The sequence below is a fragment of the Anopheles darlingi genome, chromosome 2 (assembly GCF_943734745.1).
Source record: "Anopheles darlingi chromosome 2, idAnoDarlMG_H_01, whole genome shotgun sequence".
NCBI lineage: Eukaryota > Metazoa > Arthropoda > Insecta > Diptera > Culicidae > Anopheles > Anopheles darlingi.
Window position 1 is genome coordinate 16,569,979 of NC_064874.1, and position 27,113 is coordinate 16,597,091.

Genomic DNA, 27,113 nt, shown 5'->3' on the forward strand with positions numbered 1-27,113 from the left:
TGACTTCATACGTTCGCTTTGGGGTTTCGTTTTTTATCAATTGAGTACTAGTATAAGAAGTGGGTACCACGATTCGGCGCGAATACGACACATAAGATTGTCACTTACGCCCAATAAAATCCTCAATCTCGCGTCTTTCGTGTGGTAGCGACCGAGTCGACATGCGTAGACAGATATGACCGCCATTGCGCCTCATCTCTGTTACGCACTAACAGTAGCAGCTAGTGCTACGAAATGGAAGACGCGAAATCACCATCAGCAACTACCACGTTGTACCAGCGGCCTCATCGTTTATGGACGTCGCTGTCAAATTAAGTAATTCGATCCAATTACTCCATCGCGAACGCGAAAGCAGAGGAGGAGTTGGATGAGAGCGAAAAAGCGGAGGCAAAGAGTCAGCCAGCTGCAATCGCAAATGATAAGATGTTAGTATGGGCACGCGGCAGCAGCAGCAGCAGCAGCAGCAGCAGCAGCAGCAGCAGCAGCAGCAGCAGCAGCAGATTGTGCACAGGCGATCTCCTGGTGCGTATCTCGAACCGCAAACGTTCCAGCTCTATCAGCTACGACTGCGCAGCTTGTGTCGAGACCCAAACTTACCCAAACCGATCTATAGGTAGCCTCTTTTGCATGTGATCACGCTCGTTTCGATTCGGTTCGGATCATTAAAAGCGATCCGCTCTAATGACTCTCGATCGTCAATCGAAGCTAATCAAAGCGACACGAACGTGAGGCAAAGCGCATAATTAGTACTGCTTAGAGGTCACCGGTTAATGATAAACGCGTCCATCTTCGGTGGCTTCCTGCAAAAGGTGTTAAAATATATGGCAAAATGTGGTAGCGTGCTGTGGATTTATTACGAATCAATCTGTTTACTTCAATTGCCGCCGCCTCGGTACTGTGGTTGTGTATAGTGCCCCAGCGGCGGGGGGAAGACAGAATCGTCCGGCGTGCGCGGACAGATTGGCGTGCCTCGCGTGACCTCGGTCGAGGGCAATTAATGTAAACAGTTCGCGATCGCTTTACGGTCGCCTCCACCCGTCATCCTAGTGCGGTGCGGTACGGGTTCCAATTAAGCTCGTTTGTGTCGTGGCAGGCGTGCGGGATAGATATGCTAAATGGAATTGAATTATGTCACAGATGCTTTGCATGCGCACGGCACTACTTGTGGCCACGTACAGTCACAGAAAATGTCTCAATAACGGAAACCATCGGTTAAGGTAGAGGAGCGAGGGGGCAGACGACGATGGCATTGCGGTCGTGCTAATCACGTTCATTGATGCTAACAGATTGTGAGCGGTCAATATACATATTTGCGGCGGGTGCGGCTTCCTCAGACGCTCGGACACGAGTCCACGTGTGTGATGCGCGAGAAGAAAAACAACCTAGAGAGTAATAGGTGCTAATTCCAGCTCAACCGATACCCGGGCTGATATAAAAAGAAAAGCATGGAGCAATGACGTTTGCGTCTTCCGGGATTTGGCGATCATGGACCGATGAAAAGATGTATTTTTTATTTATTTGTTGGAATCATTTGCTCCACTCGAAACCTGGACCGGTTGAAAACTATTGCGGCACATGGATCTTGGACGCTTTGGAATGCTTTTGTAACGCTCACGAGGGTCAAGTGTATCCATTCTCACGCGATGTGCTCTTGAGGAGGAGAGCTACCGGAGTAGAAGAAGGTCTGTAATTTGTGGTTAAGGCATTGGTATGCATGATTTTTTCTTTATCGCCTTTTTTTACTTCCTACTGTAGGTTCGACCGACCTTACCAACCGAGATTTCTATACCATTCCACCTTTGGCAATGTAACTAAGCGTCTTTGCGGTTAGAAATGACAGTCGTTATTAGTCTGGGTGCATGTGACGACCTTTCAATCCGAGATCACCTTGTGCTTTCAATCACTGTTCTTCGTTGACCCTTTTGACGATTGCGTAAAACGTGTAATGATGATTTTTGGTTCAATTATGTGGTACCTACGTACCGGACGTACATTTGAACCAAGTTAAAAAAAGGAGGCCATGAGCTACTATGTCGGCTTGATTTTATGAAGTTCGGACGCTTATTCTAGTAGGCTGAACTCGATCCTTTCTCGAGAAGACATACTAGCATTTTCCAACTATGTTTAGTAACGATAATGAAAAGCTATATCATATCTCTCTTACCTTGTTTTGATTCCAAATGGTAATTAAAGCTGCTTATGATACTTTCTGTCATTTCCTGTCGAACCATTTGTGACACTACGTTTGAGAGGAATCCTCCTGATCCACGAACTCTGCCGAATTCAATGCTTATTATCACATACAAATGATGCTAGATGCACGAATCAATGCTGAGAGCTAATACTAAATCCGTATTGTTCAGTTTGAAGACGTTTGTGGTGGTGGAGTGCACTGATTATGGAATAGAATTCATTTCAATATTCAAGTAACGCCCATCATGTTCCTACTTTCACGATCCTAGCATTATATCTACCCGTAATTGGTCTCAACCGATGGTCCGATGGCACCACACTTATTATAGGTTTAATTTAATAGGCTGCACGGGCTTCCCGCGTCGTACGCTGGATGGTTGGAGAAAAAAGAAACGAGGACGAACCAGGCATCGGGGCAAATTCGTTTTACCATCTGAAAGGGATAAATTATGGAGAGAAAGCGTCGAGCGCTTCTCGTCTATGGAAAAGTCCCCTCCGCTCCTCTTCCCCTCCAGCACAGTAGCGGAAAACGGTTGAGAAGAGGAGTGTGAAGTGATACCACTACCACCTACTGCCACTACTCCGACTCATGAGTAGTCTGCAGTGATCCTGCATCTCCTTATAGCCCGGAGGACATGGGTGCTGTGCTGCTGAAGCTTCTTGTACAGGCATGGGATGCTGATCCTAATGACATCAACCGCAGCCCCATTTCCTTCTTTCACCCAGAAAAGGACCGTCGACTCTTTTGCTTCCTTTCACTCTTTTTTCTCCTCTTATCACAGGATCCTCAACCCTCGGAGGGTGAGATAGAAGCTCACCGTCACCCACACCCACACACACACACATACCCCCTTTTCATTGTATCACGGGTCGCTTAGTTTGCTGGAGCAGCTCGAGGTGTTGGATTTAACGAGTTCACGGGAACTTCTCCCGAGGCAGCATGCATGCAGCCAGCGCCAGCCGGACAGCTAGCCAGCCAGCACGGCTAGACCGGGAGTTGCCTCTTTTTCGTACGCTTTTGTGGGACATGGATGAACCGAGCCCGAGAATCAAGAGCTCAAGAAGGACTCGGTGCACTCCTTCGGTGTCGTTGCTGAGGTGCACCTGAGAGTCGCAGTCGGGTGTGACTAACCTGCGGTGCTTCTGCATTCGCCACCTTCTAAATGGCAAACAGGAAAAAGGCCATGTGGAAGTGTTTTCCGGCACGCGCCTAGGTCCAAGCACTAATGCCCCCTCGGGCGGGGAGAGGAAAGGGTAAAGGCGAATAGTGTCGAGTTGATGATAGTACCGTACGTATCCCACAGCGAGTGTTGCATGCACACCTCTAGAGTTTATTAATTTGAATGAAAACGAAATGATATACAAACGGCGCCGTGGGTTCTAGGGACCATTCCCGGGATTCTTTCGAACCACGCGTTGGTGATGTACCGCCGGAATTTGTCCGGACCCCTAAACTCTTCACAGTCAAGATCACTCGGAAGAAGCGAATGAAACGAGAGAACGTCCATAAAGGGTGTGTTCACATTGGGCCAGGAGGGCACTTCACCGTTGGAGCCCTCATATAGGGTTAAGGCTTTTTGCGAGAACAGAGAGAGAGAAAGAGAGAAAATAAAAGAGTTAATTGAGCCTTATAATAGCGGCTGGGCGAAGTGCACATAAGAATAGTGATTTTGTACGATAATTCGCTGGTATTCAGGCCAAAAACGAATACAAGGAAATGAATTTTGTGATCAAAATGTTGATACAACAGTGACAAAAAATCTAAAAATTGTATGGAACTTTTCGGTAGAAGCACCTTCGAACTTAGCAACCCATCATCCTACACCCATGTCATCACAAAGCAAGCTGTGTCTGTCATTTCCTTGTTCTTGCTTATTCAAGCACAAACCAACACAAGTCAGTAGTTTCGTTAGTTATTCCTATTGTGGGACAATTTTTAAATGATTTTTAATAAAGTGAATATGCTCGAGCATTGATTGCAAACATTGCGGTTGTTTCAACAGCGTTTTTCTCAGTTGCACAATTTATCAGTGGTGGGATGGGTTTATTGTAATGGTCAGTTTACCTCTTACCCGAAACAGCTTACTACATTTAGCAGCTTGCTTAGACCATTCTACTACCGGTATACCTCGCCGACAACCTGTCAATTGTCTAGACCGGCACATTATTAGCAGGAAACCATTTTATAGCTCAGCTCTACAAGTAGAATCAGAACCGTCTTATCCTTTCCCGTAGTTTTACAAAACTACGCACTGAGATGTTTTTCCATAGTTACAAAATATGTGGAAAAACACCATTCGAAAAGGAATTAAAGGACTGTACGCTGCTACATTTATTATTATTATTATTATTGTTATTATTATTACTATTATTATTATGCTCCAAATAACACCTTTCATCCTCCTAGCCGCTTGCGAACGGAACGGTTGGTCCTCCGTGGTGAGGAACTCTGTTTACTGATCGTTTTCTGTAAAGCAAATTCAAACATTTCGCTGCATCCAGCGATACCTTTGCCTCTCTCGCCGGCTGCTGTGTTGGCCGGTGTTTTGTCTTTTATTTTCTTTCGCCCCGTTCGAGGGCAGTCGATTTTCACTCATTCGTAAACCAGATGCCTGCATCGCGCACCACTTCGGACTGCACCGCGGCTGCATCAGTAAGCCGTATCTGTGCACTGCACCTCGTCCTCCACTGGAAGATGGTCCGGGTTTGGCCAGTGGCCAAGGCCATCCAAACTCCTGCCTCAACCGCTGGCGGGAGGGTAAAATAATGAAAACATTTCCTGGCTCAATCAAGGGAGCATCCATACGGTGCAATATCGCAATACGGCAAATCCGGGTATGTCGGGACAGGAACAGTAAGAAAAAAAAAAACATTTCCTGCTGCTGCTGCTGCTGCTAGTGTTGGTAGTGCGGCCTGTTGTTACTGTGTACCATGCCAGCGCCATTTTCTAATTGAGCGCGTTTTATTGCTTCATTTGTTGGAGATGCACGAGTGCATTTTATAGCGGATTTTGTCTTCAGTTAACGTGTCCTACCGCCCCCCCCCTTCTCTCTCTCTCTCTCTCTCTCTCTCTCGCTCGCTCTCTCTCTTTCTCTCTATCTATTTCTCTCTTTGTGGTGCGGGATGGTATTTCGAAAATTAATTACACACGAGTATCGTCATTATATGTGCGGTGGCCATCTTGGATGGAAGGATGGAAGGCAACCAGCCACACATACACATCGCGTGTCTTTTATGAGCGATCATTATCCATTTTGGTTACCTTGGCTCGGTCATGACCATGGCCGCCCTCTCTGCTCAAAACTACCCACTCCTCCTCCCCATAAAACCCGGTCTAGTGTTGTGGCCGCGAGCGTAGTGTCTCTGGAGTCATAATCAAACATGATCAAAAGAAGGGGAGGAAAAAATATGGAACGAAGGAAGGAACTCTCATAAATCACCATATTCATGTATTCAGGCGCAACTACTACGGACACACACACACACACAAAGACCGGTGAATCATGGCGGCACCACAGGCACCACAAAGGACCCTTTTCGCCCTCAAGCCACACACAGGATTTGCCGGTGTCTTGGGTCTATCCAAACTTGGAATCGGACGCAGAACGCCGGGCTACCAGGTATCTTGGATCGTTAATCTGTAGGACGGAGGGCGCGGCTCAGAAACTACGCGTTACACAAATATGTCATCCTGCAACGATCCGATCCGGGCATCCGGCATCCGGTGAGGGGGCTTCGATTATGGTACGGATTCACCTGGAGGAGGTCCTGGACCCATGGCGGCCCATCATTATCTGTGGGTCGCAGGGTGAAAAGCTTTCCTTTTACACCACGCCACCGCCACCGACACCATACGCTATCGATAATGATGATGTCGATGATGATGATAAGAAGAAGGTGTAGAGATGGGGACCGGCAAGCGGTACACCATCGCCGGAGGTGTGACTGACGATGCCCGACGGGCCTAAAAATAGGATCCTGCGACACACTGCCGTCGCCGCACAATGTGTGTTAAGCCAAACTGAAGCGGTTGACAAAAGAAAGATGGGAGAAAGAAAGAATGCCAGTGGCAGAGCCGGATGGTTGCTCCGGCCCGATGCTATGACTCTGGCCTGGCGGAACCGAAGAAGAGGTAGGACACCAAAGACACATTTCATTTTTAAGCAATCTACGCACACCGGACGTACGCGACGACGACGACGACGAGGCGCACAGCGCTCGTCACTTCACGCGAGTTTCGATTTTAATTAAACTGCCAGCTGACTTCATCCATCCTTCCTCTTATCATCAGCAACGCGACAAACTACGCACGACATTTTCTCACCGCCTAGAAAAGGTAGTCCCCACTCCACCCGGCCTTGAGATCGAACTTCTTTGCACTGCGCCAAAACAATCGGTTTCCGATTTCCGGCCACTCCGAACCGACCACTGGTGATGCGCGGTTGAACATTGGTGGCAAGTTTTTGGGTGGCATCAGAGGATCATCCAAGAAGGGGGGGGATGCTGTGTAGGCACACGCGACGTGTGTGTGTAAGTAGCTGCAACGGGGAGCAGGAAACTTTTTTAATAAATCCAGAAAACACTAGCAGCAGTAGTAGCTGGTGGTGTGGTGTACCAGCTCCTCCTGGAGCTCCAGGAACTTCAACAACGGCCTGAGCGGTATTTACTCAAGCTGCCACTGCTGCTGCTGCTGCTGCTACTGCTGCTGGCCTGGTACTTCCTGCTGCGGTTTAAGGAATTGAGATCGCGGTCCTGCTTTTCCTTTCGCCGAGTTTTTGCACCGATTCAATCGCGCTATGCTTTTGCCGTCGTCACCACCAGCAGCAGCAGCATCCACCAGGTCGGGGAAGGAAGCGGGACGGAAAAACGATTTCCCTCTTCCGGTGTTTACTTTGTGGCCTCCCCCCTCCCCCCCACCCGTGCCCCTTTTCATCATCTTGTGCTTCCTCGTGGGTTAGTGTGGAATGAGCGCGCGAGATCATGACCCTCAAGTTCCTTCTGCGCCTTGAGGTTCGTGCTTTCAACAACGTGCCTGCCGCCTTCCTGCCCCGTCGGTGCGCTACTATCGCTGAATAGGTTTTCCCGGCCCGGCCGTTCGTTCCGCCTTCCTCCAACCGGAGTGTTCTCGTTTTTTTTTATTATTATTTTCCACTTCTCCATGGGGCTCGCCATGGTGAAGCTCATTTTCTCTTTCAACCGCGCGGTGGCACTGCCGACGAATACGGAGAGGAGCACCCTGCAGAAACCGGGTCAAGGATGGGTTTGCATTTTTCACGAAGCTTCATCATCAGCGAGGAGATGAGCGTTACCGCGGCGGGGTGAACCTTGGCAAACAAAGGTTGCGCTTGTCGCACTCACGGGGCGAGAACGGACGGCAATAGGCCTCTAATGGAGTGCTTTATCAAAACTTTCCTCTGGCCGCTGGCCCGCAGACCGCGCGGTGACGTGATGTGCAGAAGGCATGACAGTTTTTGTTGCTGTCCGTTTTACAAACTAGATGGAATACTAATGTACGAACATGAGGAAAGTCCTCAGGAACAGTGTGGGACTCGCAGCGATCATGCCATGGAGGTAAAGTAGAGTCCATAAAAACGGAGCCAGGATTTTCGATAGTGTGGACCCTCGTTCGATATCCGACTGACTTACAGCGATCGTCGCGTCATCTTCTTCCAGTTCTCCGTCACTTTCGGATTTAATGTGGAGCCAAGTACCATCACTCCAGTTTCATCCAGAGTAATACATGCGGAGAAGGTTGTTTTTCTGTAAGTCGATCCGGTTGGGTAGGAGCTGCAGCAAGGTACATACGTAGGACGTACGCTTATTGACGCACGTTTACATCGGCCACCGGCAAGACCGAAACCGGCAGCGCCAGCCCGCCCAGTACACGGCACTGTACACTTCCGCGGTATCCAGATACCATTGCCATTGGCACTGACAATCGACATTGGGTTGTGGTTTTGCGGTGACACTACGCTGCTGCTGCAATCGCAAGGTGGCTGGTAAATCAATTCGCCTCGCTAACCCCAACCGGTGATAAACGTGCAACGTTCTAAAGCCTAAACCTATCCCACTGCCACTGGCTCACATATAACGTGTTCGCACGCCTGGCACACGTAATGCACGTCACCGTTCTCGCCTTCTGACAGGGAAACCGGAACGCCGTGCTGGAGACCTGCAAAACTCTTAGAAATTCAATCAAATCCCCACAAACATAGTTCGCCCAGGGGGCGGCACGGGCCTCGTCGTCATATGGATTGCGGTAAGACGGTGACTGGTGCTGCTACCAAAGAGGGAAAAGGAAAGCCAGGTCGCGGTATGAAAGGTTGAGTTGACAGGTACCTTCCTATTGCTGCTGCTGCTGCTACTAGTGCTCCGTGACGCAACCGGCGGGATGATGCCTTTCTCGCTGTGGGCAGTAGCAGAGACGGTGTTAACCTCCATTTCCGATCCTGGTTGGGCTTCGCTGTGCCTATTACTGGATGCTGGATTCGTGCATTGGGATTGTCAAGGACGCGCCCGTTTCTCGCTATGACGTCAAGCAATGATAAGTAATGGTTGACAGGGAGGGACAATGTTCCCAGGCCCCGACTTGGTGCATATACTTGATGCTGCTCGATTACAGCCACACTGTGCAGTGTCACGGAATTGGATTGATTGCTTCTGATTGACTGACTTGACACAGGCATCACTGGCCGCCGATCAGGCCTTAGCGCAGTAGCAATCGGCATCCTCAGTGTCACTTACAGCCAAGTCAATTATTCCCGAGTGTCCCCGATGATGAGTCTACCTTCTGGAATGGCAGAAAAGGAGGATGTGTCTCCACTTGCCCTTCAATTATCCCTCCTTGTGGCTGCTCCACAACTGATGATGTCTCGATATTGCGTTGGAGTACGGTAGTATAACCATGGCGCCGTGTGTGTGTGTGTGTGTGTGTGTGTGTGTGTGTATGTCTTGATTAAATTTATTTACCCTCCCCACGTACATCCTTTTGTGCTGGAGCTCGGACTAGGAACTCGAAATACATAATCGCTTCAGGTATGCGCACCGGTAGGTCATGACTACTACACCGGCTCGGTACGAAGGTCAGCCAGCCGGTAAGGTTAAGTGCACGTGCTAGCGAGCTTCATATCCTATCTGGCCTAATGGTCTGACCTGACCCGCGTGCTCTGCAGCGTACGGTGGTGCTCGAAGTCGTCGAAACCGAGTATTGCTCTTGCAGTAGATCTGTGGATGTGTGGCTGGACATCACCGTCTACACTTCGACAAGAGGGATAAGTGGGTTTATGTTGAGCTAGGCCAGGATTTACTCTGATATTAAGGGTGGGTCGGTATCACAAGGTAATAAATCAATCCATCACTTCTCATTGGGGACAAGCATCGAAGCATCTCGATAGCAGCAGCAGACCACCAAAGGGAACAAAAGACTGTGCGGCTGTGTTCGAAGCTGTGTTTCTAAATTCTGCGAGACGCTACGAGCCGGGTCGGGTGCATACCGAGTTCCTCTGATGCTTACTGTTACTCCACACATCATTAACGTGCGAGCGAATTGAAAAACGGACCGGTTAGGTTAAGGCAGTCGTCGAAGTAGAAGGGTGCCAGTAGACGAGAGAACGAGCTGCATCACCAGTAGTACGTATCTGTGCTCCGCTGGGTCCCAAGGAAAAGCAACTAAAACAAGGAAGGAAGGAAAGCAAGAAGGGACCGGACGGGGACGAATAAACAAAAAGACGAAACCCTCCCTCCCGCGAAAGCCAAACAGGAAGACCGGGACCGGGAGCAGCAACTAAATTTGTCGAGAAGAATTCTCCACTTTTCGCAGTTCATTTTCGCCGCCATTTCGCCGTTGGCGATCGTTCCGCTTCCGCTTCACTCGGCCACCCTCCGCTGCTGAACCTCGTGGGTCGTGGATAGGGGCGCACGATGGCCTGTTTATTGGCTTCTCTACACGTGATTTAAATGAGGAACAGAGGGGAGACCGCGTGCGTGGATGAGGAATGCTGGATGCTAATGTCCTAAGTTCAAACCAAATCCACCATCTTTCTTTCTCTCTTTCTTTTTGTCTCTCTCTCTCCCTTCCTCGCCACTGGGTGTTATCAGCTATCGTCCGCCACACCATCCAACTCCCCTTTGCATGATTCGCGGCAACGATGCCGTTGATGATGATGATTTCAATGATCGTAATGGTGAAGGTGTTGATCGCTAGTGTTGTTGTTGGTGCAGTAAATGGGGCCTGCCAGCATAAATAAATCATTTCGAACATTCCACATTCCACACTACGGTGGGCGCTGCTGCTGCTGCTGCTGCTGCTGCTGCTGCTGCTGTTGTGTTTGCGTTTGCGAAGTTGCCGAGCGGGCGGAAACTCACATCGACAATCGCGAATGATCGTACAGGCGTTCGAGCGCGCTCGCGCCCTCGCTCCTTCTTCCTACAATGTTCGTTACTCTAGCACTCCGAGCAGTGGACTCGAGTCGATTGTGAGACATTCCTTAGGAGGCAAGGATTCAACAACTCCGTAACAGCTCACACATACACAGGGCGTAGCCAGGCTAGGCATTTCGCTGGGGAAATCAATGCAAATGAAAATGCTACGAGAAAATCCACTACTACTCGGCCTACCAATAACTTATATAAGAGAGCAAGCAAGGGACAACGGAGTGGTTGCCGTGGTTTACAGTAAATCGGAAATTAATCCACTAAAAGGCCATCCAGATGATGAGCTAAAACCGGGACCCAATGAACGTTGTTCTGCATTATGTTACTATCATCCATCCAGCAAAAGGCGGCTGGACAGTGAGACGTAAACCCACACTCTCTCTCTCACACACGGCTGTGGCACCAACAGTCGTCCGCTTATCTTCGGTTCCGCAGTTAAGCACAATGGCCCCGTGGTTGGTGCCGATGCGATGCAACTCTCACGGTAGTCGCACTTTCCACCGTGTGACGAACGACAACAACCGGGGCGGAGTGGAAACCTCCCTCCCCCATCCCTCTTTCCGGGTGGCCAAAAATCGATACGAAAAACCAACAGAAAGAAAGAGGAGTAACAACGACTACGGAACGAGAACCCTAGAGAAGGTTACGGTGTAAACGGATTTGGCTCCAGCGCGAACGAAGACATTGTCGTCGTCGTCGTCGTCGTCATCGTCGTCTTTGGACGTCTTCGTTCAGGAGTAACATTGTCTCCCCCGGCGCGCACGCCATGTTTCTTGCCGGTTCCACAGGACCGGCGCGCGTGTTACCGTTGTTTCTGTTTTGTTTCGGACTTGTTTTTTTTTTCGCTAGCTGGCATTCACACACGTCGTGTTCCAATGTTGGAGACCCGTTTGGAACACTTTGCTTTTCGTTACTTCTCGGTACCCCGAGCCAGACCGCTCGTTTAGTGATTCAGGTCCCCACGTTTTTTATACAGTCCAGCGCAGGATACTCCTTCCTGTCTGAACGGTGCCGGTTGAGCAAGGATTTCGTGTTAGTGGTTTTAAAAGATGCACTCGCTTGTTGTATGATTTCTTCATGTCCATGGGCCTCAAGGGATGGTTGGTCTATTTTTGGGCGGCAGTTCAGATTGTATAAGTTTCGTTCGATACCTTCTTGGGCGGTGCTTGCGACGTAACTTGGATCCGAGAACTTGGGGGCTGAGTTGTTAGCAAACAGTTCTATCTGCTCAATAGCTGCAGAGTACGCATTTCCAGTGTCCAAATTTAAAAAAAATTAAAATACTACGCCCCTGTGCAACGTAGTGTATGGATTGAATGAAGGATGCACCATGCACCAAAGCCTAATTGTTGAATTGTTCATTTCGTGTTGGTTTATCTGCACCTTTAGTTAATAAACAGAGATTTTCGCTTTATCCGTAGCGGCAAAATCGAGAACTCGGGGGCTTTAGTGAAGTGAGTTCCAGTTTAACAAAAATGTAAACCACAATCGCGTTTCACCACCACCACCACATACCTTTCTAATTAGCATATTGAAGGCCACGTTCGATCTGTCAAACGTTCTAAACATGAAGACTACACACACTCGACCATCGCCGCCTGCCCATCGGAAACTGAAACCTTTCCGCTGCAACAACACACACATGGCTTCCCTAATCCAAACACTGGCCGCTGCCACAGGGAGTGGTATCCGTGCCAAAGGAATCCAAGAACGCAGAGAACGCAGGCCAGGGATTATGTAGCCCCTTTTGTTTGTGTGGACTGTGGACTGTGGAGGCCGGACAACATTCTGCATATTGTTCCTCCTGAATCCAGGCCAGTAACAACACTGCCGCACCGTGCCGTTTACCGACTCCGATTGCAACCATTCCCACTGGAGCCATCATTCGGTTCTTAGCTAGTCGCGCGCGACCACTTATGCTGAGAGCCTCCCCGAGCTCCCCTACGCCCCCTAGAGACATGCACCTTTGGGCTTCGTCGTGTCATTCCGCGCAGCCACCACGAAAAGCCCCCCCCCCTCCATCCTGCGCCGTCCCGACGTTTGTTGGAACGTATTGGTCCTTCAGCCACACAAAACCACCGGTCGTCGGTCAGTACGGCAGCAGACGGTTCCTGGCTCGCGAGCAAAAAACTTGCCGAAACCCAAAACCACCTCCGTCGACCACGGAAGAAGACGACCAACCTAGCCTGTCTGCAGGAGAAGTGTGTAGTAAGTCCGATCAGTCATTGAAGTGATATCGAGGGTCACAATCCCTCTCGCGCGCGCGTAGGTTCAAGTGCTTACACTCCAACGAGAAAGGAAGTCAGTGAGCAGAAGCGAACTGGGACTGGCGAGCGGTTCCTGGTGGTCTTATGCAGTGGTTTCTGGTGTACGTGGGTATTGCCGTTGTGCTAGCCTTTCTCTATCGCTGGTGCGTTGGGAAGCCTGTTCTTCCCTTTCAAAGGTATCTACATTCGAGTTGCCGGAGGTCTAGTAGAGTGAAGTTGTTGCGGTGTGTTCTGACGCGTGTATTCTGTTCCAAAGCAGTCAGTGTCTGCTGTAGGTACTGTAACTGTAAGCCACCTAATGGGCCGGAACACTTAACATGCAGCCAAATCCAGTCCAGATATTTTCTCCATCTGGGAAATCTTAGGACCATAGGAGGTACCTTCAATGTTGGTCCGTCCTCTTCAACATCCGAGGAGTCGATCATGGGGGTATATTAAATTTTCCCAATAAGCTAACCATTCGACGGTCTTGTTCGAATTCTGCTCCAGTCGATTACCTCATAATTCCGCTCAACTAGCGCTCCATCATAACCACAGCCGAATACACTCTAACGCTGTGTCCTATCCTTCCGCTACCCATAGTATCCTTGAAAACAGTCAGTTTTGTGCCGGATGTGCCGTTCGTTCGATAGAAAGAGAACGAGGGAGAGACAGAGAAAGTGGACAAGGATATGGACATTCAACATGGGGCTCAGCCAGCAAACATACTATCGATGGTGATGAGATGCCGCCAGGTGTAATCTATTTTCGTACCAACAACTGGCTGTGAGAGCGAACGAATCGCCGGACGGACAATGGCAATAGGTCGAGATTTCAATCGACCAATCCTGGTTAGCAATTGACCCTTTTGTGCTGGCTGCATGGGGATGGAGATGGGCAGTGCCTTCGCCCCCGGGAGCGGGCGTGTAAAGTTTTGATTAGTTTGTTTCGATCGGAGGTGCTAAATCCGTGATGATGGGCCAAAGTTCCCCGAGAGGTTCACCATGTCCATGCATGCTGCTTTTTATTCTCTTCCTTCTCCTCATCATCATCATCATCATCTTCATCAAATCCATCTTTCCTTCCTTACCGCGGAAAGCATGCGGACAGCATGCGGTTGGGAACTGAATACAGGGGGAGCGAGGAGAGCGATTGGCCGAGTGGCAAATCAATTTCCTTTGATTTGAGGGCTTCTGTTCTCGTTCGTCGCCTTTTAAGTCTCCACCAACAGTATGCGGTAGCTGATGGTTATCATTTGATGTTCTGAACTGGCGATTACTCTCACGACGATCCATGACCAACCCGACGATGCCGTTGTCCGCTGTCCATCTTCAGCACCCGAGAGCAAGGGGCACCCCTTTTCTTAGATGTTCGATGGTGGACTTTTCAGGGTCATTTGAAGTCGTCCCCATTAGGAGTGGTTTAACACCCGAACACTCACTTCTACCCGTTGGGCGCGTGAACACCACACTCCCATCCTCACAACGGACGACGTGAAATCATGTAAATAATCTAATAAATCTTGTTACGCTAGTAGGACGTACGTCCTTCTCGAACACGCAAGCCACATGGTGTTTGCGCGGGCACGATGCTGTCCGTCCCTAACTTCTGATGCTCGATTCACTCCCGCAGCGTGCGACGACCGGAACCGGAAGCAAGGAATTTAGAAGCGGCGGCAACTTGCCATCCCGTGTAATAAGTGTTAATATGTAGCGGAAAACTATTTATAGACAAATGAGTTCGTCCTTCGTCCGGGAAATCCGGGATGCGCCCCGATTTCCCTTTTTTTCACCCCATCGCCATCGCCATCGACCAACCGACGATGTGTGATGTGCAGGAGAACAAGAGGGGATGACCACCGTACGACACGACACGACACGACCTTGAACCACCAATCCCTGCTGCGCTGTGGTTCAATGCTGCCAGATATCCTGCCAGCGCGTATATCCTCCTGCCACTGTGTGGCGGAGCTTTGAAGTTAACCAGTTTGCCATTGCCTGGTGCTTCTGCTGCTACTGGTGCTGCTACTAGCCTGCCCAACTCATTGGCATTACAGATTGTGAATAATTGAAGACAACTTGCTCCCCGGGTTCGGCTCAGTCCGGACCGGGTATGGTCTGGTCTGGGCTGTGCTGGGCCGGGCCGATCTGTCTGTTCGCGGCATCGGCAGCACCGAAGTGTAAAATAATGTGTGCTGGGCCCCGCCCCGGGGGTTGCGGGGAGATTATGCAGGTGGCGGGATCCTTGGCCGCTTTGGATCGTTCGAAAACCGACCGAAGATACCGAGGATTGGGGGGGAGCACCGGGCGCTCACAAAGGAGATCCTGATTGTGTGAGGGAGGAGGAGGGACTGAACAGTTTTCCAGTCGAGTGACCAAGTCCGGTCCGGAACAGGCAACCCCTGGCTGTGACTGACTTGGTCGACCGCTTTCATGCCACAACAGTTTCGACATTGACTTCGGCATCGCCCTCCTGCACCTTACGCTGACTCTGGGTGCTGAGGAAGTTACAGACCGCAAACCATGGATAACTGTGAATGAAGCTTTTTGTGCTTTTTGCCCCAAAAACTCGCCCAGATCAAATGCCCAGACAACTAGTTTTGGATCGTCCTGGGGGCGGGGGGGAGAAATACCGAGTGGCAGAATGCGAGGCAGGCAGTTTGATTGTAAAAATTGATTGTTTCGATAATCGGGGGGCCTACCGGGGTTGTTGGCCCCCCCGGGGAAGTGTTTGCACACGGCAAAGTGTGGCGTGCGTGTGTGTCCATGGGCGTCAAGTAAGTTGGTTACAGTACCAATCATGAATTGCAAGACTCTCACACCGTTCCCCACTTGGATTAGGTGTATACGTGTGTGGCATCTGGCAAGATATTGATGTAACCGATCCATTTGATGTCCATGAAATTCCCAGCATTTCCCTGCTAAAGACTCAACTGAAAATCGTAGCTTCGTATCGATTTGTTTGACTAGTGCCGTAGTGTGTTGTTGCACAGCAACTACGCTTATGACTATCGTGGCTGATCAATTTCCGGCAACTCCCGGTCGGACCCGGTCGAGTTTCTTACACTGGCATCATAAACGCTGGACTTTTACCAGGACCCAAGACCCCGACGAACCAATCCTCTGGTCTGATAAAACCCCTTGAGTGAAAGTGTGTGAGAACTTTACCACCCTGCGTATGCGTGTGCCAAGCTACTTGGTAACCACGTCTAACGCCCTTTATCGATCGATTGAAAGATACTGCCAGCTCGTGCAGCACTGCCTCAAAAGCCCTCGATGTACGCGTAGCGAGTATCTTGCGTATCTTTCCTAGTCTGGGCTTCTCGTAAGCACCAGTAGCCGCGTACACACTGCACCTCGTCCAACTGGATTAGATTAAAATGGTATAAGCGTATTAACACGTTACACTTCTCGCGCCAGACCAAACCTAACGAGCACCAAGAGCATCCGCCTCTGGACCGCGTCAATCTGTGGGGTCGCACGCTCGTCAAGGCTATAGACCGAGAGAGAGAGCGATCGGTTCGGGGTAAATTACTGTAAAACCACTTCCTAATCGGGCGTCCCATACGGCAATGCTTGGCTCTCGGTCTCTAATCGATCAACTGTTTCGTCCTTTGCGCCCCAAACCCGGACCGGAGGCATCTTCCAGCCTTTTAAGGGAAGAAAACTCATGGCTCGATGGCAAAGGGTGCGCGAGCGCGCGCGGTGTGCAAAAGTGCTGCATCGCTGCACTATAGATGCTCCAGCGCCAGCTACTACAGCCAAGGCAACGTGCACCGAATGGGACCTGTCCCACGTTTCAGTGCGCTGGTAATGGCTGGCAACCAGTGAGTGAGTCCGCGCCTTTGCTAGGCTATATGTCACACCAGTAATCGTCACGATGGCGATGGTGTGACGCGTGCACACCCGCACACCGGCCGGCCTTCTGCTGTCTGCTGCACGCCCTGGTGGCCACTTAATTTAATAAATGTTGTTTGATTTATTTAATTATCGAGCTCGGGCACCACCACACACAGTGCCCATATGCGCGATGGTATGGTGGTTTGGCTGGTGGGGCGGTTGTGTCACGTGCGCATGTTTCACGCTTTGTGTGGCACAGTGGCGCCACATTAACTACTGCACCCATGGGGTGGCACTTTTTACAACCGCTGAACTATGGCAGCCGCCATGTAACGGACGGTTTACATCAACCATTCATCGCACCACCCAGCAGCAGCACTGCACTATCGCATGCCTCGTATATATATGTAGTGGAATTGATTTATACTACTGTGCTGATCTATCCACACTCTGTGTTGTTCTGCTCACAAGTGCCACGTGTTTTGTGAAGGTCAACACTTTTTGGGACACTGGGCCGCGGCGTACAAGCGGCGTTTTGCCGCTCAAAAGTGATACACATTACAATGGCTATTTGCCTTTATCTTTCTACCATTTCAGATAAACCAGTTGGAGCCGCAATTAGTCAGGAGGTATTGAGCAAACGGGAGAAGGAGAAGTAGGAGGGGACAGACAGGGAGCCAACAAACACTCACCGGTTGCCGTTTCACGGTCGTACAACAAGATCCCGTCCACGGTTTTCCACGATGACGAAGAAGTTCGAGTTCAACTGGCAGATCCCGGTCCCGGAACCGCTGCTGACGGGCTGCGTGTTCGATCGGTGGACGGAGGAGAAGGACAACAACGAGCTGGAACCGAGCTGCATGTTCAAGGTGGACGAGTATGGGTTCTTCATCTACTGGAAGAGCGAGGGCCGGGTAAGTGCCGTGTTCCCCGTGCCGTCGTAATTATGCCTGGTTCCTTCTGGCGCCCAGTACCCACTACCTTTCAACTCTAATTCACTTACTCTTCTCTCTCTCTCTCTCTCTCTCTCTCTCTCTCTCTCTCTCTCTCTCTCTTTCTCTTCGCGTTTTCCACTCATTGACAGGAAGGTGACGTTATTGAATTATGTCAAGTCAGCGATATCCGAGCGGGTGGAATGCCGAAGGTAAGACGCTGGTTACTGGAAAGTAGAGCGGGTACTCCTGGAAGCGATTGCTACGTCCGTTAAGTAGGAGTGGGCGGCAGACGCTAGGGTGGGGGGGGGGTTTTGGGGTGGCGTACAAAGTGCACCCGAGAAGAACAATAGCGCAAACGCATTGCTCCGATGCTTCCTCCGGTAGGACCGAGAGAGTGCGCTCCCTGCCCTCCCTTCAAACGCTTCGGTGTTGTTCTCGAGAAAAGAATGCAATGAGTGAATAATTGCATTTCCATCTCCCGGTGTGACGGCTTAAAAACGCAGCCTTGCCCGTTCGGTATTTGCATTCCTGCTAAAGCCATATCTCAGAAAGAAAGGATATTCCGTTATCAATCCCTGGAGGTACAGAAAATATGGGCGAATTTTTTTGGCTGGCATTGAAACTGTGTAAACATCTTTTCCGGACGCGAGCACACAGTATACAAAGGCTACACCGGACCAGGAAGTGGTCGGATAGATACCGATTTGAGTTAATCGATGCACAGCGGCGTCCTTGTTATTCGGTCGTCTTTCGCACTGTACATGCACTGATTTCAACTACGTTCTAGAAAAGCATTACCATTTATACATTTGTCACTCTCCTGTGAATCCTGCGATTGGTATCCTGTTTTGCGCAGAAATCGAACTGTGACCGACCCCCCCGGTTCTCTAGTGCATCATTAAACGGGATGCAAAACAGTTGGAAACAACAGTTCTGTTGCAAATCGATTCTCACTGCATAAAGCGTCAACACTGCGCGACGATAATGAGGAGAGCTTCTGTGTGGTGTGAATGATTCCGTAGCAGAAGAGGGGCGAAGATTGAACAAAAAAAACTCAGTGAACAGGAAGTGCGCTCGATACAATATTAATCGAGAACAAGCGAAACGCTTTATCCGGTGGCTCTGGATGTGCTGCTCCCTGTGTCTGTGTACCCCCACCCCCTCTTATCACTTACTATCAACGAGTGTATCGGATCACATAATAATCGTTGACATAAATAATCCTCACTATCCAAACCACAGGCTCCTGTCGAATGCCGGGAGGACGGAGTTCGGGAGTTTATGGCGTTTTCTTTTTTTCGAGTTGTGGCATCGTGTAGCCATCTGTTTTGTTCGATAACAGTGTGTCCGGTGCTGGTATTGAAGTACAGACGTTTTAACAAAGTTGGAATGAATACCGCTTATAAACGTATCACGCTTGCATGTAGATTAAGTAGAAATTGAATTGAATATGCGGATAGGTTCCGAAACACCACTACCATTGTGTTGTTTTGTTATGATATAGATAACTTGTTATGTGGGACAATTTTTATGATAGGTTTGTGAGAAAAGTTTCGATAGATTTGTTATGATCGATGTAATAGACGACTGTAGGCAAAGATATTAAAACAGGCAAGTTACTTCGCGCAGAGGAAGTGCGTGCTACACAAACGGAAGCATCACCAAAACGGAAAACAATTTATTGCTCACCGCACAAATGGATTGTGCTTTTCTCAGGCACGACCATGAACTGGTCTCCTGTGGTCTTCATCCGGGGGCTCTGCCTGCTGCCGTCTTGGTTCAGAAGCACCTCCAATCGGGAGGATTCTATCGACCGACAATGACTCATTGTGTCTGTGGCGTCTGTGGTCAACGCACTGCACTAGACATCCCACCCAAGATGTCGCGTCGTTCGCTAAAGCCCTTCGTTCGTTCGACACTTAAGAATCGATTGTTCTAAGTGTCAGCCGCGAGAAGCCATGCCGCTTGATGAGGGAATTGTTTCTCGTTCATTCACGATGGAGCGCTTTCATGCAGCAGCAACTGTGGGTTCTATTGTTTCCCGCGGAGAATAAGGCGTATAGCTGCCGTGCAGGATAGTGAATAGTGGGAGCATCGGGTAGAATCTTGGCCTTTGTTCTGTAGACTCCTTTCTTTCGTTTTCGATGATACAAAAAGTGTCACCGACAAACGGATACTTCCGCTGCCGCCGCTCCCCGAGAGACAAGGTTAAAGAAGCGGGAAGAAAATAGTTTTGTTGTTTTCATCTGGACCACGCTGATTGTTCGGTTTTTGGCGTACAAAATTAATCACTTTGTTAAGAGAAATTTTGCCAACCTATCTAGAATGAGTATATTCATTTCCAGAGATATGTATGATGGTTGTTTTAGTTAAAGTTTTTAAACTGACGGAACAAGTTATGGAAATAAATATCCATTAAACGATCGATCCGCATCTTGCTTTTTAAATAAGCAAATAGTTCATATTACGTGACGGAGACTCCACGGCGTAGAGTCGACGCTGAACGTATTGAAGGGATGCCAAGAAATTAGCCAGTACTACTGACACTATTGTTTCGCCCTATTCTACCACGCTTAATCGCTTGTTCATGTTTCTTTCTCTCTCTCTATTCGCGTGCGCCACAGGACATGAAGCTGTACAATCAGCTGTGTAACAAGCATGGCGAAAACGTGGAGGAAAAATCGTTGACCATCTGCTCGGGCACGGATTACATCAACATCAACTACCAGCATGTGGTCTGTCCGGATGCGGCAACGGCAAAGGTAAGCAAGCCCCACCAATAACCATCATCATTATCCATCCCCGCCACCCAGGCCACCGGGCGGTGGTCATTGTTTTTGACAATCTGCCAGCGAAACACTTCCCCCTGCAGCCGGCAGCTCGATCTTTATCTCGTTCTGTCTCTATGGTACGCTATCCAGTCGATATTGTCCTCCCAGAGCTAAGGAGTCGGGAGCAGTTCGGACCTGTTGCTAGCCCGAAAACACTAAAGTCATGTTCGAACACTAATAGACAGTCGATACCGTACGCCTCCTCACGCGTCACACGTCCCGGCGGCCGGCCTATACAAGTACTGGTTTCCTCTTGCAGCGGTAGCAGGCTCTCGTTCGGTTGCGATGGATGCGCCGCCTGTACCTATGAAGCCGGAGCAATTGGCCACCATGGTGTGATCGAATGTATACTAATTAGCCGTAATTTACGTCCGGCAAGATGGAAGACAGCAGAAAGAGTCTCCACTTTCACTGCCACTCATCATTAAGGGAAACACATCGCAAGGACATGCGGATAGTGCGGACGTCAAATCGTGGGCCGCCGTGCAACTACACGGCATTAAGCATGATGCTTTGCATGAGTCTATGGGTGGTTCTCGGCTGGAACCATAGCATATGCCGAACGCATATTCTCCCGACACACCGATCCATTAAAGTACTTCAGATTAATCCTTGAACGAGCGGTAACATTTGCTTATTGGTGGGATGTTTGTGGAGCTTAGAAGTCGCGTAAATGTTCCTTCGTCGAGTGACAGACGTATCATGGTCTGGTGGACGGAAACATAGCACCGTGAAAGCGTACGCGACAGATTACTTACGCATCGGTGGATGAACCCTTCGATTCGCATGACACTGGCTGCCTGAACGGCAGCACTATCACCTATCGCTACCCTTATTACCAGCGAATGCAACGCAAGGGTGCAATATGAAGAGCGTCGGAGGGAAACTCCTACCGCTTGATAACATTGTTACACATCCCATCATCGTCATTACCACCGCTGCCATATGTCGGTATCCGGGGCTCTAGCTCTTATTAATACCTCCTGGCAGATAATCTGCCCAGTCAACCAAGAAAGCCCAGTCTTTTGCTGTCCCATCTCCTGCACAAGAATTGCAAACATCGTACGTACCCGACCAAGACCCCGCATCAAGCACGCAGTATTGCATGAAGGCTATCCGACAGATGGGGTGAGCCAGTTCAACGATATCAACCCGATATCCCGGCCAGTTTTCATCACGTTCAACCGGAGGATGGCGTCTTTCAGATGTCGCGCCAAATAATCAACTGTCAACACGGCAGATGCCGTCTCTTCCCGATTGGTTGGTCTAACGAGACGATTACGGTCTGGTCTTTGTGCTCGTAGCAACTTCGATCTCGGCGACGGCTCTTTACAACTCGGCACACAAATCGAAACAACATACAAAAGCGTCTAGTGTCAGAATCGATGAGCAGCGGCAGCATGACTGCGTCACGGCATTAGTGGCCCCCGCGAAACTGAGGTCACTGATCTTGCGTTCAACATTTCGTCTTCAGCTGCGGTATAATGCGTCTCTTTATCTGCCGTGGTGCACGCAAACCGAATGCACACAATGGCTGCTTACGCCTGTTCCACTCTATTACGTCTAGTAGTCTATGAATTGGTTTGAATCGAATTCAACGCTAGCCGATAATCAGGTGGGCCAGCCCATTCAGGCCCATAATTAGATAAACTTAATAATTAGAGGAACTATAGCTTCCAATACCAGGACCGTGACATCTTGTATCACATAGCTATCGGATGAGAATGATTTGTACGGAAAGTTGGGACCAGGAAGTGATCCTTCTCCCTTAACTTTTTCTTCCTAACGTTTCCTTTTGTTACGTTTTCTTTCCTGGACAGATCTGGGTAGATGGTTTGCGGAAAATTACTCACAACGGCAAGGCCAACAATTTCTGTCCAATGACCGCACTCAAGAAGCAGTAAGTCCACGACGAAACCGATTCTACTCCGGGGATCTACCTCAATGCTGCCTTTCGTTTCGCTTCTTTGCATGTTGCATGCCTTTTTTCTGGATATAATATTTCTGTTGATTTGTCTGCGACCAACTAACACCGTTTACCGTTCTACTTTTCTGCTTTATCTAACCATTTGCTTCTATATTGATGTATTGGTATCGGACCCATTGCAACCATTGTTGTCGCTTATCGAATGAACCTTTCTTTTTCTTCAAATAACACAACTTCTTCTAATTGAACTGTCTAACCCTCCAACTTGTCATTTTAACACTCTAGCGCCCATTGATTATCCGCATCGTAACAATGTGGAACAGTTCTGTTTCCCCAAGAAAATATTCATTGTTCATCATCTAGCCGTGACTAGCGCCACCGGGTACAGTAATTAGCGGTTGGCCATTAAACGGCACTAAAAGGAATCGAATTAATCAGCTCTGACCGATCAAGCAATGTGTCTTTTCCTCCTGGCCCGCCGCACCCGCCTTGTGACATGGTTTATGGGACAAATTCAAATGGTAGACCGCTCCCACAGCCCAGCGCCTCGCAAGAGCACCCAAGAGAAGAGGACACAATGCCGCGCTGCCACAATTGTCAAACAAGACACTGACGTAGACAACACAGCACATGGGTGGTGGTGGTGGTGGTGTGGGAAAGGCGATGGTGTCGGTGATCCAATACAACGGGCAACAAACTGGTGCTGTCACTGTTGGTACCGGAAGGATAGTGCAATTTAAATTGTTTCCCTGCCCATACTCAGCATGCAGACCTAGTGCACTTGCACCAGCTCGTGCCCTGTTATTAGTCGAACGTATTGTTTACCTGATGCCTACATTGGCCCGCGTTTTGATGCGGCTGCCTGCGAGAGTGGTCCCTACCTAGGCTATCCCGATGTCATCTGCGAATGGATTTTTTTTAATGCTTGAATTATGATAATTTTTCACCCACTCACAATGAAAACAATCGGGTCTCATCAAGTAACCCGTCGTCAGCGCAACGTGGCCGCATCGTCGTATACCATCTTTGCGAGCGTCGGTAACGAGTGGCTGACAGCCGTGCAAACGATAGGAAAAATAGCCACGGCCGGCTTCCGACTGCCAGCAGCAATGATTTCATATTCATATGCGAAAACAGCGGCCAGAGTGATTTGTTCTACGGCTGGGGACTGGACGGCTTTGAGACGATCGATTGATGAGACCGAAGTGTTTCGCAATGACACTCGAATCGCTTACCTATTGTTTCGTTTATGGCTGCCAGAACCGCATTGACGATGGCACTCCGTAACGAAAGATTTATCTAGCTAAAGTGTGTAAATCACACATCCGCACACTTGCACTACTCACGAGAAACAATTGTGAAACGAACGAACAATGTCTACTAGATGCAACCACAAGGTGCTCCACTGTTAACGGTGGCTCCGGATGTAACTACCAGAACTTATGCCTTGTACTTTGCGAGGCGGGAAATTGCATAGTTTTGTGTTCCGGAAAAGAAAATGAACGTTCCCCAACCGACAGATGCAAAAGCAGAAATTAATTATTCCCCCCCCCCCCTTCCCCCCTCAACTCGACGAATGTCTCGCTGTTAATTGTTGTCTCCTGGTCCTCCCCGGGTCCATCATGTTCGTCCTCGTGTACGTCATGAATTCAGTTAGGGTTGTAATAACATTTGCAAAATGACAATAATTTCGTTTCGTCCATCGTATAGTAGTAGGGTAGCGGACGAGGCCGCGGTTAGCGAGGTGAAGCGAGTACGAAGGGAAAACTAGCAAAGGGGGGTGCTGGTGTGACCCGGGATGATGCACAGGCAGTTATTGGGAACGGATCTCGTCCCGAATAGGTTTCTATTACCCAAAGGCCTTGACCTGAATATTCGCCACTGGGCACCAGAGGCGATGCTTGCAGCAGGCAGGGCCGACGTGGAGAAAAATGGCGGAAGAGTCTGGTTGTAATGTAAAGACACGGGTTTCGACTTGATAACTAACATTTGGCATTAAACGATTTTTAGTTATTTGCAGGCAGACTAAGAAATTGAAGTAGATTTAAATTTAAATTTGGCACTCTTGCTATTGGACATCGTCCGACAATTGAGTGCTTCTTACGGTTGTTGCTAAATTTGTGTTAAATCTCCTTTATGTGATCGTTGAAATCAATTTTCATTTCACCGATCGGCCAAGCTGTGGCAACAAGGACTACGTGATATCACACACAACATCAAGATGACCAACGTGTGCCCGCGAACCAATCTGATGAAGCAGTAAGTTTACACCGGACATCTTCAATTGTGTTGTAGGATGCTAGTGCTGATCGAGAGCCCAGCATAAACCTGCTAGAATACATGAGCAAGTAGTACACTGTATACACACACACACACACACACACACACACACACACACACACACATACACACACACTGTTGCAGCACAACACACTGTAAAACCCTGTGGCACTAGAGTGGGCGTTGAAGTGGCATTTGCGTTCTCAGTTTCTTGTCTGCATTTTTCCTTGTAAATGTATGTAAAGCATAGGGCGTTTATCTAAATGTCAATAGCCGACGGGAAACGTTCTCGAAGTGCAAGGCACTCGCTAAAACGGGAAATCCATTGTTCGGACCGTTGCGTGGTATACTTCGCTTCACGATTGACTGTTGTCGTTCATGCGAATTGACCCCACGGTCACGGTTTCAATCTCAACGGTTTAACGAAATTATCCCGGGAAGGGTGCATTGGGTGTGTGTGCCATGCTCATGACATACATTTCGTTATGACCGGGACACAGTATAATCTGCTAGTCTGTCTACCAGCTGAGGAACTTAATTGAATATACACCTTCTCCAACGGTCGAGCAGTTACGCGGAACGATCATCATCGGAGGAGACCCATTTCAGGGTGCTCACAACGATTGGCGCGCAAAGGGTTGCAAGCAAATTAAATTATGCTGCCACAACGAGTACGCTCCCATCGCTCTTTCTCTCACTCTTTCCATCTAGAGTTGCTGAACACACTTAAGGCCATTTCAGTACATTCCAACACCGTTGGTTCGATTCGTTGCCCTACCATGCGCCTCCATTGGCTGTGCCGTGGAATGATAAGCTGTTAGCGATAGTTGATCAGTTCCGATAAATTTTCGCTGTGCCCTATGTGTCCATTTTTTTATGTCGCCTCTAATACCTCCGCTTTCATGTCCGTTGTACGTTAACAACGAAACGTTTTGTTAGCAAATTCGCCTGGTAAAAAAAGCAAATTAGCTGTATGTCTCACGGTGTACCGTCGCCGGAGAGAGCTAATCATTGTAATGGCGTGGCACGCACGGGGTCTTAATGTACCAAGAATGTGCAAGAAACAAAAGCTGGCACCTGTTTCAGCTCAATTATGACGACGTCGACAACGGCCGCAGCCGGCTCGGTACGTCGCGGGCACGTGTGTTAACCGGGTGCCAGCATTTACTTATGATAATTCCAGTTCTCCTGCTCCAGTACTCGCACTACTAGTCGCTGACAAGTCGTTAACCGCAAACACACCAGCAACATTCGCCGCAAATGGTGGAAAATTGATCAGTTGCCGTCAGTGGTTTGTTCGCTTCAGTCACTATTGACACAGAAGATGCGGTAATTCAATCTAATAGATCACGCAACATTCAACAACGTAAACAGCAGGATGATGATGGCGAAGAAAAAGAACACCTCACACCAAAGGATACGTTTTCATTTTACACATCTCTTGGGTAACATTATCGAGGGTTTGATTTCATATACAGCTTATGTAATGTAAAGGTAAAGTAAGCTATAGTTATCGACGCAATTGTGGTAGGAAGATATTGTTTAAACCAATGAAGTAAAAAAGAATACCAATCGTAATTTACCTTCCACATGGAAGTTGAGATTTTAGATACAGAATAACTACAATATTTAGTTTCTTTATAAAGGTGCTAAGTAAAAAGTAAAATAAAATGCTTAACTTCATATATTAGCTTGTGCTGTCTATCACTGTCCAAAGCGCTTACGATCGCTTTAGTAGTTAGTGCATGCTGATTCGGTATTTGTTGCTTTTTGGGTTCACGTATTGCATGTTACAAGTGCTACATTTACTAACTCTGCTTTCCGCAATTTCTTCTTCAATGTTCATCGTTGGTAATTGCTTGATCCGTTCGGTTACCGCTAAATGATCTATCCTAATCTCTCTTCGTTGTACAGTTGGATGCGGCTCGGTTTTCTCGTTGATCCCCGAGGAAAAGTTCCGGTCAAGGTAGTTGCCCGAACGTTCGCTTCTGGTAAGTCGCACAAGCTTTCATACTTCTGTTACGTTTCGGCACTTATCGACCTATGTCGTTACAGGAAAAACTGAAAAACTGGTATATCAGATACTGTCCGATTTGGGGCTCCCTAGTGGCAAGAACGATGCGATCGAGAAGGCGGACTTTACGTTCGAGAAGTTCTACGAACTATACCATAAAATCTGTCCCCGCAACGACATCGAGGAGCTGTTCCGATCGATGTAAGCTAGGGCGAATAGAGTAGCGATCAGGACACACCAACTTATACAAACTCTTCCTCCCTCTCTATCCCTGGAACAGAACTCAAGGTAAAGCAACAGAACTCAAGGTAATTCGATCAATCTGGACCAGTTCATCTTCTTTCTGAACGAAAAGCAGCGTGATCCGCGATTGAACGAGATCCTGTATCCGCTGTACGACGAGAAGCGTGCGCTG

The 27,113-nt window shown here is 48.9% G+C and overlaps 1 protein-coding gene across 8 annotated transcripts in view; it reads left to right on the forward strand.

The window, feature by feature from the left end:
• Nucleotides 1-27,113, forward strand: part of LOC125948984 (1-phosphatidylinositol 4,5-bisphosphate phosphodiesterase) — a 37,841-nt gene that overhangs the window by 3,488 nt on the left and 7,240 nt on the right. For 3 of the 8 annotated variants that reach the window (XR_007468624.1, XR_007468622.1, XM_049675568.1), the window contains exons 3-9: nt 17,309-17,625; nt 17,796-17,855; nt 20,271-20,408; nt 22,298-22,377; nt 26,599-26,675; nt 26,740-26,899; nt 26,999-27,113. The exon at nt 26,999-27,113 is cut by the window's right edge and continues 46 nt beyond it. Coding sequence is in view for 2 of the 8 variants with exons in the window: in XM_049675568.1 (XP_049531525.1) it covers nt 17,455-17,625; nt 17,796-17,855; nt 20,271-20,408; nt 22,298-22,377; nt 26,599-26,675; nt 26,740-26,899; nt 26,999-27,113 (801 nt within the window). In the remaining 6 variants the exon portion in view is untranslated. Of the gene's footprint in view, nt 1-11,967; nt 12,835-12,877; nt 13,070-17,308; nt 17,626-17,795; nt 17,856-20,270; nt 20,409-22,297; nt 22,378-24,583; nt 24,664-26,598; nt 26,676-26,739; nt 26,900-26,998 lie in introns of those variants that run through there. The other 5 variants (XR_007468623.1, XM_049675569.1, XR_007468625.1 and 2 more) reach the window with 4 other exon arrangements.